At 44.0% G+C, this 12,630-nt stretch overlaps 1 protein-coding gene across 1 annotated transcript in view; it reads left to right on the forward strand.

Moving 5' to 3' along the window:
• Window positions 1-12,630, forward strand: part of MYO1H (myosin IH) — a 35,907-nt gene that overhangs the window by 9,308 nt on the left and 13,969 nt on the right. Inside the window, exons 2-14 of the mRNA XM_050906394.1 lie at window positions 2,653-2,811; window positions 3,962-4,077; window positions 5,046-5,244; window positions 5,755-5,835; window positions 6,275-6,454; window positions 7,561-7,659; window positions 7,994-8,107; window positions 8,434-8,505; window positions 9,081-9,200; window positions 9,549-9,616; window positions 9,956-10,061; window positions 10,593-10,673; window positions 12,128-12,219. Coding sequence (XP_050762351.1) covers window positions 2,653-2,811; window positions 3,962-4,077; window positions 5,046-5,244; window positions 5,755-5,835; window positions 6,275-6,454; window positions 7,561-7,659; window positions 7,994-8,107; window positions 8,434-8,505; window positions 9,081-9,200; window positions 9,549-9,616; window positions 9,956-10,061; window positions 10,593-10,673; window positions 12,128-12,219 — 1,487 coding nt within the window. The remainder of the gene's footprint in view (window positions 1-2,652; window positions 2,812-3,961; window positions 4,078-5,045; window positions 5,245-5,754; window positions 5,836-6,274; window positions 6,455-7,560; window positions 7,660-7,993; window positions 8,108-8,433; window positions 8,506-9,080; window positions 9,201-9,548; window positions 9,617-9,955; window positions 10,062-10,592; window positions 10,674-12,127; window positions 12,220-12,630) is intronic.

The raw sequence follows: 12,630 nt of genomic DNA on the forward strand, positions 1-12,630 counted from the left end.
TGATTACTCTGGTAATTTGCACTGTAGCTGCCCATTTGCAATGCAGTGAAGTTACATGATTGCTAAAAACGTTTGCAGAATAGATTTTTGATTTGGATATTACCATGGCGACTACGCTCAATACAAAACCAGGTACGACTGAATGTTTTGTCATCTGTAGTAGTCCAGAACAGAGAGACTGAAACGATTACTATTATCCCACTTAATACTGCGCTCTGAAAGCCATTCTGTCAAGTCTTCCAATGATTTTGCAAAGCTATAATAATCTTTTTTGGGAGATGTCATGACTACTGGGGTGACTGGTGGTGTGGGAACACCAGCACTAGCAAGTATTGAACAGGCTACTTGGTTTAGAGGCAAGCGTTCAGAATGAAAGTAGTAATGACCGTGACTACTGGTTTGAATATCTCTGAGGTTCTTGAAGTTTGTAGAATCAAATTAAATGTGTAATGGGACAATGCATAGGAGATTTTTTTAACACTTTCCTTCCCCCCGCCGTGTTCCTCCCTACATAAGCAGTGGGGTCTGTACAGGTATTGGTTTGAGAAGCTAAGTCGTCCCTTATATTGTCTTCCAAACCGATGGAACCTGAGCTAAGGACAAGCACGACAAATGGATAAGATATGTCATGTGCAGAGGAGGGAAAAAAAAAAGGGCTATTAATATTAAAAGGAAAAAATGTAGGTATCTTTCTGGCAGAAGAAAGAAGCGATCACCGTCACATTATGCCATGGCTCAGGAGAAATGAGGAATGCTGCCTCCTGCCAACCCAGAGCTGGTAACACCGTCAGCTGGAGGCAGGGGATGTAAAAGGCAAAAAAGTAATTACTCGTATGTGAAATTAGTGCGGGTGTGATTCATTTATTTTTAAACCATGATAGGATTTAAATAGTATGCTTTCAGGATATCTTCTCTCTGGAGTATTTTGGTAATGTTACTGCTGAATATAAATCTCAAAGCCCAGACTGCTCTTTCAATGCGATAAGCAGATGAATGTAAAGAACAGGCTGTACTAAAAATGAGACTAACATTAAAATTCCTGTTTAAGAGCTGACTCTTCTGAGCTTCCCTCAGTCATCAAGGATATTGTGCGGTTGGGTCCTTTGCTCTTCACTTTAGTGAAACCCTGCTTCTAAATCCACCAAGCCTTAGTGTCCACAGTGCTGTTGTCTTCTGCCAGCGCTATGAAGGCTCATCCCAAAAGCCTGCCTCCAGAGTCAGGGTTTGCCAAAGCTTAGCAGAAACATTTTACATTGTGCCTATTTACAATTTGTAAAGCTTCTGCTTAAAAAAAAAAGGGGGGGGGAGGGAAGTGATGTGGCATTGCATAAACAGGCCATCACTGTCCTTTTAATGGTTGTTCAAAATCTTACACGCAATCACACAATCTTCTTGAGCAGTGGAGCAGCAAAACATAAAAACCCCAATGTCACGAAGGGCACTATGAGAATAGCGAAGGTGCTGAGCTTACGTGCACATCCCGGAGTCTGAGGAGCTGCTGTGTGCGTTCAGCTGACGGCTGCTCAGCCAGTTTCTCTCCCCTAATTTGCAAAGCCCGGGAACCCTAAAAGGTAAGCTGCTCAAAATGTATTAACTTCATTTCTGTCGTAAGAGAAGTATTTTATGCATTAGGGTAGGAATTTTTCTCTGTCCTGGTGTCTTTAAAAAACTAAAACCTACTATGGCACGTTTATTACTGTAGAATAAAGAATATCCTGTTTGCCTATTTGCTAGCGTGAAATTATCAGCTTGATTTAATTAAACAAACATACAATTTATTCTTATAGCCTGGGAAACAAGAGCTTGATCCTCAGCAGTGAGTATTTCCAGTATAAAGTCAACTTCCATGATAAAGAACGGGAAGTGGAGCGTGCAAAAGAATTACGTTTTCTCGGTGACATCCTTTTTGCATCTTTCAGCCTTTCGAGAAAGAGGTGGTGCGTGCGCTAGTAAAGGTTTAACCATTTCTCCAGATCGCTGTTGGATTAGTTAGATCAGCTTGGTGGCCTCGCCGGTCCCTGCCCGGGTCTCTGGCTGGCGTGTGGAGACATCTGCTGCCCAACCCTGAGAGCTGACTGCCGTCTGCTCGCAGAAGGCACTAGGGAAAAGGAAGCAATCTTGTGCAGAGCAGTACTGTAGGAGTCATCTTTTTTCCCTAAGGGTCAAGTCAAATGCAGCCTTTTCTGGAGATTCTCCATTTTCGTAGTTTTATCTGTATAAAGTAGTTGCAGGTGGTGTTAGGAACTAACAATTTGTCTGGTATCTTCCACAGTTAACTTGCAACTTTGTGCTTGCAACTGCTTTGTCTAGACTGAGTTAATGGAGTGTCCCAGATTGTAACTGCGTCTTTGGAGCTAGGTTTGTCTCAAACAACTGTTATGTTAGGGAGGGCTGCCTGGAAACCTTGGTCTTCCTCTCTGGTCACAGGAATGAGTCTCAGACATCTTGACTGTAAAGAATTTGGAGTGCAAACTCGCATGGTACGGAATTGCCATCTTTGGGGAAGGTGTTAGTAACAGCTTGGAGAATAATCTTTTGGCATTACCCGTGCAAGATTGATTTGGCCCTGCGGTACGGGGAAGGACTTAGCTGACCTTTAGGGTCCCTATCTGCTCTCTCCTAAATCTGTTTCATACAACCTTTGTGTTGTAGAAGGAAGAAGTGGAAGGTAACACTGATGCAAACATGGAAGGGGCTCTGATAGCCCGGGACAGAGTCGGGGTGCAGGACTTTGTACTTCTGGACTCCCACACCAGTGAGACTGCTTTCCTGAACAACCTTCGCAAGCGATACCAAGAGAACCTCATCTATGTAAGTGCTGGTCATGGGGATTCACGTAGCCTGTGGCACATGAAATGTCTCTAAGTGTGGCACATACACACACACACACACACATATATATAAAAAAAAAAATTGTTGCCCAACTAGATGGGATGCAAGCTAAAACTGCAGGGGCAGGAGGCACTATCAATACAGAGAATACTCTCCCAGCTTTGGTTTCGTTGTGCTCTGAGACGACAAACCTTGTTAGATGTTAGCAGTACCCAGCAGAGTGATCACCCAGTAGTAGTCTGGCTACTTTGGCTAATGAAAATAATAGTCTCAGCCTGCTCAGAGTTGCCTTACAAAGATCCAAACAATATGCAATAGTGTTTCACTTTCCTATTCCCTTACTATCTTTGAAGGCAAGGCAGTGCTGAACGTGGTATCTCGCTTGTCTGAGAAGCGCTGAGTACTTCATGGTGCAAACTAAGATGACTTCACAGCCATGTCCATTTTCTCAGCAGCCCCAAGGTTATACATTGGCTTACAGCAGTGGCAAGTAGTATGTAAACATGTCCTTTGTCAGATGAGGACTGATATTTGTATAACACTAATGGAAAGAATTGAAAACAAGGTAGAACAGGGCATTTTGGTGTGCTGAAAATGTATAGAAATAAGGGAAAATGCAATGTGTCCTGAAGTGTGTTATTTGATCACCTTTCACAGTCAAGAAGGAATTTTTCTCTGTTGAACAGCTATCTGTGGGATAGACACCCTGCTTGGCTTTCCTTCACAGCATTAGTTATTGGTCATTTCCAAAGATTTTTGTAAAACAGTGTCGGGATAGTAAATGCATTATTATGTTAACTTCAAGTAGGAAAAAAAAATTCCATAAGCATCATGAGCTATCAAAACCTTGTCTATAACCTGTAAGGCTCTACCCTTGATTTTTATTGTCCAACTCCACTCTTAACTGGGTAGATCTTGCAAGAAGTTTGGTGTTGGCTTTGAAGTAGTGACACCTGTGGAGTTTTTTTGGTTTGCCTTTTTTTCCTTCCCCTTCTCTCATAACGAGTTCTGTACCATCTTTTTCAGTTGTTCTTGCGTAGTGTCCTAATGCACTTGACTCCTCTTTCGGGAGCTGTCATTGTAGTGCCGGAACAGGTTTCCCACCTGTATGCATTCTTTCTCCCTGCAGACGTATATTGGTACTCTTCTTGTATCTGTCAACCCTTACAAAGAGCTGGATATCTACACCGTGACACAGATGCAGCTTTATCGAGGGGTAAACTTTTTTGAACTGCCACCACATCTGTAAGTGGAACCCTTAGGATTTCAGTTTATCTCAATAAATTGGGTTTTCTCTGTAACGCTGTGTACTAGCAACAAGGATGTGTATCCACAGTCACTAGGTCTGGGGAATGCTGATACTCTTCCTGTAGGTAAGAATGTGTTTGTCTCTGTCTTCTAGCTGACTGGGAGAATAAAAGGGGGATGAAAGGATTGCAGAAGTGATGTTGGGAGAACTGTAGGGGAAGAGTTATCTTGAAGCTAACTCTCCAGACCAGTGCTCAGTGTGTCCTCCTCGTTACACGTGGTCTACTCAGGCCGCTGCCTGACTGTGTCCATGTGCAAGTCCACATCTCTTCCTTCAATTGTCCAAAACACTCCGGTCATCTTGCCTTGTCCTCCAAGGCTCCGTGTCAGCGCAGGCAACCACGGGACTAGCACAGTGCTCATGCACAGCCTCCACTTGGACTGCCCAGGAGGGGAAGAAACCTGAACTTCTGAACTCTGAGCTGGAATTTTTTTGATGGTCAGAAGTTGTTGGGTGGTTTGCTGACTAGGTTTTTCTTTTTTCTTTTCGTTCCTTAAGTGGTGTATTGGTGAAAGCTCTACTATTGGTTATCTTTGTATCTGTCTCTATCAGCAGAAGTTGCTATCTTCCCTCTACTGCGATCAAAACTGGTTCCTCTGCTTTGGAAGAGCAAGTCCCTGCTGTGTATAAACTGTGTTCACCAGGAATACACGCAGCCTGTATAAATCCTACAGCAACAGTAGGGAAAAAGAACAAGCCCTATCTGTCCCTCAAATACAGACTGGGTTTTTACTACAAGACCTCGAGCCAGTCTCGGGTTTTGAGCTGTGCTTTCCCATCATGTCCAATACTTGTAATGTTAGACGAGGAGTAAGCACTTCTGAAAAACCTTTGATACTCTGCCTCCTGTTGCCGTTTCTAACGGATGCTTCTCCTCTGAATACTTCTTGTGATCCTTGTTCAGATATGCCATAGCTGACAATGCCTACCGGGTGATGTGCAGTGAGTACAACAACCATTTCATCCTCATCTCTGGGGAGAGCGGAGCTGGGAAGACAGAAGCATCCAAGAAGATCTTGCAGTATTACGCAGTAACCTGTCCAACTACGGAGCAGCTGCAGATCGTCCGTGATCGTCTGCTACTTTCCAACCCTGTTCTGGAGGTAAAAACTAAATAAAGGTATAAAATGCAGAAGAGTTGGCATAGATGGCCTCACTCCACAAGACTTTCATGCGAGTCTACACACCTGCACCCAGGAATGGCCTCCTGGTTTACATCATACATAACATAAATAATAACATACATTCAGCCTCTTGGCAGCACAACCTCTGAAAGAATGCTTGGGATTTAATATCACTTAATGTTTAGAAATTTAAACTTGGGTTTTATAGTGGAGGATAGCTGAAATCTGGGAGCACAAGGAAACTATACACCATGCAACAGTTCCTTGTGGCTTCAGTTATAGGTCATACAAGAAAGAGTGATGATTTGGTCAGCTGAATTCCACATTAAAGCTAGGGGAATACATTAGTTTGTATTTCTTTAATCCCGCTAAATTCAGTAGTAGGTCTCAGCTGATGCAGCAAATCTTTGTTACTGGAACTTTGTCTTACCGTGGTTGTCAGGTTCTCAGTAAGATGAGAAGTGACTTAATTTATCTGTTTATCCATAGGCTTTTGGAAATGCAAAAACTCTGCGTAATGACAACTCGAGTAGATTTGGGAAATACATGGATATCCAATTTGATTTTAAGGTGAGAACAAACTTAATGGACCGCTGTTAAAACAAGCTGTATCAGTGAACCTCTTGGACACTTACCAGGCAGCACAGGATTTATTAAGACTTACGCTGCAGATTTCTGACCCTATTTTTACAGGCGTTGCATTTTGTGACTAAAGTGACTAGTTATACATCCTGAGAACTTCCTATATTACTGGCAATACTGCCAGCGCTCAGCAGAGAGCTAGTATAAATTGTTGTAAAGCACAAGTTACACTAGAAGGACAGCAAACTCTTTAGATACAGCTTGTAGTGATCTTGGATACTAACTCTTAAACACAAGATGGCAGATAAGTAACAGCAGAAACACGCTTCTCCTGACGCTGCTCCTTGTTCCTAGGTGGGGAGGAACAGCCGTCACAATGATGTTAGCTATAGCTGTTGATGTTGATCTGACTGCTTTGTTCTGCCAGGGAGCTCCGGTGGGAGGGCACATCCTCAGTTACCTAATCGAGAAATCCAGAGTTGTCCATCAAAACCACGGAGAAAGGAATTTCCATATCTTCTACCAGTTACTGGAGGGTGGAGACAAGGATCTTCTTTGCTGGCTTGGGCTGGAGCGCAACCCCCAGAAGTATGCGTATCTCATCCAGGTCGGTGAGAGCTTGTCCCTCTCTCTGTATCTTACATCTCGAACTGTAGGGATTGCAAATGCAGCTTTCCTCACATCCTAAGTGCTCTGCTGAGCTGCTAAGAGAACCCGCCGTGTGTCGCGTTACAGCGAAACTCGCAGGCAGGTTGGTTGCAAACATATTTGCTCTGGGGTTGTCGGACACTGTTCTACCCTGGGTGCTTTTGTAGCAGGAACTGTTCCAGCTGTGATGACCTAAGGATACAAGTGATGAGTGGCTTATAAGGGGTAATATCTCTTCTTGGATCAGCTGATATAGTTGTGGGGATGGAAACAAGCTTTTGGGCAACATGATCCACTGACAGCAAGGCCATCAGAGTTTAAAAAAAAAAGTCACTTTCCTCAGGTCCCTTATTAATTGTGTATTCCCCATGTTCTGTGTGTGCGGAATGGCTTACTGCTGCCGTCCGTACTGCTGCTGCGAGAACATAACACTCTTAAGCAACTGTCACCAAACCATTCGATGACCCTGGTCCCTCTGGTGTGGTCAAGACGCTTCTTGATTCATTGAGAAGAGTGGTCTGAGCTACTAAACAGCTGAGTAGTATCTGTCTGCAAGTTACACTTTGTATAAAGGCATCTCTTCTAATGCCCCTGTGTCAGGACCTGGTATCAAATGAGTTTCTCGGGATTTATGGACCTCGTATTCTCGAGGTCCACAGGTATGGTTATGCAGTATACAGTTTGCTTCATGGTAGTGCTCTCAGTATCTTTCTTCCTTGGTAGTGAAGAATACTTGGGCAGAAGGTATTATTACCATAAAAATGGAAGATGGCTGTAAGCTCAAGCTCTTCACAAGACTTAGCCATTTTATGGTAATCACTATCCAAGCTCAATGCTTTAAGTTATCTGAAGCTTTAAGTATAAGCTGAAAGATCCGATCAAATGAGCCACTTCCAGGATTAGCAGGAGCGAAATAAACTTGCTAGCTAGTTGCAGACTGCATCTATACAGGCTGAGGAAACTGGAGATGAAAGTAGTATGCCCAGTAGTATGCTATGTTTGTTGCTGATAATAAAATTGCTTTGCTAATGAATTGTACTGATTCATCTCTCTTTTACTGTATAGGGTCGATGTGCCAAAGTGTTTTCTATTAATGACAAGAATGACTGGAAAATAGTCCGCAAAGCTTTTTCTATCATTGACTTTACTGAAAAAGATATAGAGGTATGCATGTTAAAAGGGACTGAGTCTACCAAAGGGAATTTAAGGAAAGACAGCAGCGCACTCCTTACTTAAAAGTGATGGAAGCAGTCTTGCTTGGGAGAGGTGTTAAGGATGGAACAGGACATCATTTTGGGGGGACTGAGGGAGCGGGTGGGTGAAGGGCTCTGTCCCTTGGTACAGCATGGTGGCAACTGGTGGTAGCCTATCTCTGAAGTAGGTTGTCTGACTCGCCTCCGTAGCCAATATTCTGTTTATTAGCATGCATAGCAAAGATTAGAACCATCCCATGGAGCTGTGGCAACCTGTTTTCTAATGGTATATCTCTCGTTATTAGCATCTCTTTGGAATTGTTGCTAGTGTGCTGCACCTTGGGAACATTCAGTTTGAAGAAGATAGCAACGGACATGCCATCATTCGCGATGGCACGCAGATCAAGTGGATTTCAAAGGTATCTCTTCTGAGAGAGTGTCAGTATTATGAGTGTTATGAAGAAAGCCTTAACCTTGCTGTGTTTTCCTCTTAAGACAAAAACATCTGTTCCAAAAGCAGAAGGATTGCTATATAAATACTCAGCTCTTGTTATAAACTATCTCGAATTGTAGGGCCCCTTCTCTCCGTAGCACATCTGTCTGAAACTTCCTTACTTATTGTTGCTCAAAGATGAGTGTAACTGGGAATGGACTGGGGGTTATGCCCTACTGATCACACAATACTGCTTGTTTAAGCAGTCTCCTGCCGGCCATACTCTGAGTGCAAGTATTTCTTTTTCTGCAGCTATTGGGTGTGCACTTGTCCATTCTGCAGGAAGCTCTCACTCATCGGAAGATCGAAGCCAGATCCGAAGAGGTACCGAGTAGTCCTGTGTAACCCCAGGCAGCTGGGAGCCACCCCAGCTGGTGGTGGTGGCGGATGAGGAGCTCTGTTCTTAGCAGTGTTACAGTAAAAAAAGGTCGCTCTGGCTGTCTCTCTCCTCCATATCACCTTCCTCTTCTAGCCTGAGTCGTTAAACTAAAACATATTTCCAGTATTAGAGTTTTACTGCTGAACCAGGTAGTGACTGTTAAAAAGCTCGGAACAGGGACTTGCAGGCAGCCCTGTATTTGAGGCAAACAATTTCCTTTTGTTCAGTCCCTAGAGTGCTTCCTGGGAAACTGGGCTGCATAAACAGAGAAAAGCACTGGCAAAAACTGCTCGTTGAGCGTTTTGTACCAAGTTTAATAAAATAAAACTATTTTATTATTACCATTTACTGATGGTAAATAAAGTTGTAGGCACTACAGCTCAGATAAGCTGAGCATTGTGCTGTGGTGTACAACACTACGGCTGGTTCTCCAAGCTGCAAGTGTGAACTGGCTTTGCAGAAGTTTGCTCTGATCATCTGTGGTGTTTATCACCTCTGGCATATCTTTATTTATTTTTAGGTCCTAAGCCCATTGAACGTGGATCTGGCATTCTGTGCTCGGGATGCGGTAGCAAAGGCGATTTACGGACGAACTTTCACTTGGCTAGTCAACAAAATTAACGGCTCTCTGGCCAACAAGGTTGGTTTCTTGTTTGGTGTCCTAGACACTGACTGCTCCTAACGCGCTGAGCAGAGTTTCTCCAGTGAGGCCCTACAGCACTCACCACCGAATAACTTGGATGCTTGATAACTGATGTAGGGGCATCCCACAGCACTGAGCTGGAAAACTGTTTAGTTAGGTGTGGAAGGTGGTATGTTAAATAGTTTTAGCAGTTCATTGACTGCTTTAAAGTGGCTACTCCGTTGGCATGTGATACAAAGCTCTCAAAGAGAAAGTTTAAAATTTAGGTGAAGGAAACAACATGAAAAATGCAGGGAAGAAGCATCAGCTGAAGCAGCAATTACAGAGCAATGGTGTCTTTAACAGGATTCAACTCGGAAAACAGTTATCGGCCTGCTGGATATCTATGGTTTTGAAGTGCTGGACACAAACAGGTAAGAGCAGTCCCTGAGGCTTGGGGTAATCTGTCCTCATGCTGGTGGGGGCACGTGCTGAAGTCCTACATGGCTTCTTGAGTGTACGCTATCCCAGCAAGGCAAGGTACAGGTGACTGCAAAATCTGAGTGCACTGGGTTGGCTGAACCCCCTGGTGAAAGCTTTAGCTTGGACTGCTTGCCTGGATTTGAGCCATTGGCACAACAGGGTGGGAGGAACGTATGGGTTTGATCTGTACAGAAGTGGGCTGGCTGGCTGGAAAACAGTAGGTAGTGGCTGGAGAAGTAGAACTGTCCATGAAATAAATAAAAACTAATGCTCATCTAACAACTCTGAAGCTTTGAGCAGTTCTGCATTAATTACTGCAATGAGAAGCTCCAGCAGCTCTTGATTGAGATGACCTTGAAAGCAGAGCAGGAGGAATATGAACTGGAAGGAATAGAGGTAATGTATTATTTTCCCCCCTCCCTTTTTTCTTTGAACTGCCATTACACTGAACGCTTTTGATCATCAATGAAGAAGGCATCCTGCTCTTTTCTTTTTTTAGTTTGCATTGTTCATGTGGGAAGTACAAGGTAGCCATGGGTCTCATTCTCTAACCCTTTCCGCAGTGTAAGTTAGCCTAGACTTAATTTACATCATCTAAGAAAGGAGTAGGACATTTCCCAAAACTCCAAAGGTCAGCAGTGACAACGTCCCTGTAGAAGTGAGGAGCTCCAACAGTGTAGACACTGGACAACGGAGCGCATTGATGTACAGAATAAGGGGATGCTCTGGGCTGCTGAAAGCAGGAAGGGCGTAGTGTGGGGTGACAGATCACTGCGCTGTCACTCTTTCCCCAGCAGCTCGGTTGGTCCTAATTCACTGATCTTTCCTGGGATTGGAGCCTGGCTCCAAAGAACTTAAAAATTGCAAGGAAAAGATCTTCCTCTAAAACGTTTCTTCCTTCCCCCCCCCCCCGCTTCTTATTTCCAGTGGGAACCAATTCCATATTTTAATAACAAGATTATCTGCGACCTGGTTGAGCAGAAGCATAAAGGAATAATCTCCATTCTGGTAGGAACAGAGTTTGTGCTACTTAATTTGAAATGCCTGCCTGGGCCCTACTGTAATGGTCCATAATCGTATTTTTTCCTCTAATTATGTGATGGGTCTGCATTATTCAGAATGTAAACAAAGAGCCAGAAGATTAAGGTAGAGGATCTGCTTGCTAGAGAGCTGTGGGTTTTAAAGGAGGTATGCTGCTTCCGCAGCCACTCTGAGGGCTTGAGAAGGCAGACCCAGGCCATCCTCTCCACTTTTTGCCTGGAGACATGAGACATAGAAGGAAGGTACCTGCAGCCACCTGGCTGGCTACAGTCAGCAACAGCGATGGGATGCAGGCTTCTTCCGAGTACCATTAGGGAGACTGCAGAACACCGGGAGTGCTTCTCCATAGCCACCTGAAGCCAGACGTCCAGGCTCTTGTAAAGATGAAAGAGGACAATTCATCCCATCGATCTGCTTACATGGCTTGCGAGCCTTGATGTCTGATGCTTCAGAAGGGCTCAGCTAGGAGGGAAACCTGAGAGCTGCCTACCTCCTCCTGAGCTGTAGGTCTTCCTCTTGTTTCCTTGCCCTTTAGTTGTTACTGCTCCTAAAATATGAACTGAAGATGATCCTCTTTGTGCCTTCATAGGGATGGCAGGAGACATGGGAGAAGCTGAAGGCAGCTCCCTCTACAGCCTTTAACAAGGTGCTTGTTCTGCAATGCTGAGTAACGTTCTTTGCTTCGATTAAGTGTGCAGTTCCACGGGGAGGAGTCCGAGCACACAAGCTAACTACTGTGATGATACTTTCTTGAATGCAAACCCTGATTAGCAAGAAATCAAGTAATCTTCCTGTAGAGACTTTGTAGCCAAACTTGAAGTTGAATTGTCCCTTGCTGCCATCTCTGGCATGTCCACAAAGCTGAGAATTTTTATCACCTCGGTACGGGAGGCAAAGGATTAGTACGTCGTAATTCAGAGAAGGTGCTGCTGAAGCTCAGCATTAGCTTCACATTGCAATGGATTGCTCTTTCAAGCAGGGCTTTTCTACACATGGTACAACTGGGGGAGCAGGAGGAGTTGTGTTTCTTGGGTTAGAAAAAAGTACTCTGTAAGCTTGTCTTCCCCCTCCAACTGCGATTCATCCAGACTGAGAGTCGTTCAGGTCCTTCTGGATTTTGGTGTCTAATGATGTCATCTTTTGTACTGTCTTTGTTTAAATGAACTACAAATAATAAAGGATGTGGCAGGGCAGTGCCAAATTTGGAAGAAAAAGCCAGATTTTACTTGACTTGATTTATCTTGACAGTTCTACTGAAAACAGAAGCTCTAAATTTAACTAGGAAATTGCTTGTATAAAATAGAACTCATCTCAAATTGTAACCAAACTCTTTGGTTTTGCATAACAAAGTTGTACTAAATGTTAGCGAGGAGGGAGTAGTCTGTTTGGAGCAGCGTTTGATCTGGTGCCTGCTGTTCCAGGATGAAGAATGCTTACGACCTGGTGAAGCGACTGATTTGAGCTTCTTGGAAAAGCTGGAAGAGAAAGTAGGAGATCATGCCCACTTCGTGACGTATGCATTTACGCTCTGTATCCTATCACAGAGGAAACTCTTCCTATCTCTTATCCGTAACAGAGTATTGGGGAGGGAACAATTTTTGCTTTGTACCAAAGAAAATCAAGCAGCCCATCCGCTGTCTAATGTTGTAATGTGCTATGCTGGTAGAGTACGATCTGGGGTATTGGGGAGGTGGTGGGGGGGATTCCTGTCTCTTCACTAGTGTGATGCTGATCTTTGAGTCTGGTTTCATTCCACGCTAAAATGAGGGACTGAGGATTAGATGGCTTTGGCCCACGGTTTTGGCCCATGAAGGTTAGATGGCTTTGGCCATAGATGGCTTTGTCCCCCACTGACTCCAGGGAAAGCTGAAGATATTGTGAAGAGGAGCCTAACGCCCTAGGCTGTGAGGGGTACATAAATATT

Source organism: Gymnogyps californianus, chromosome 16 (assembly GCF_018139145.2).
Source record: "Gymnogyps californianus isolate 813 chromosome 16, ASM1813914v2, whole genome shotgun sequence".
NCBI lineage: Eukaryota > Metazoa > Chordata > Aves > Accipitriformes > Cathartidae > Gymnogyps > Gymnogyps californianus.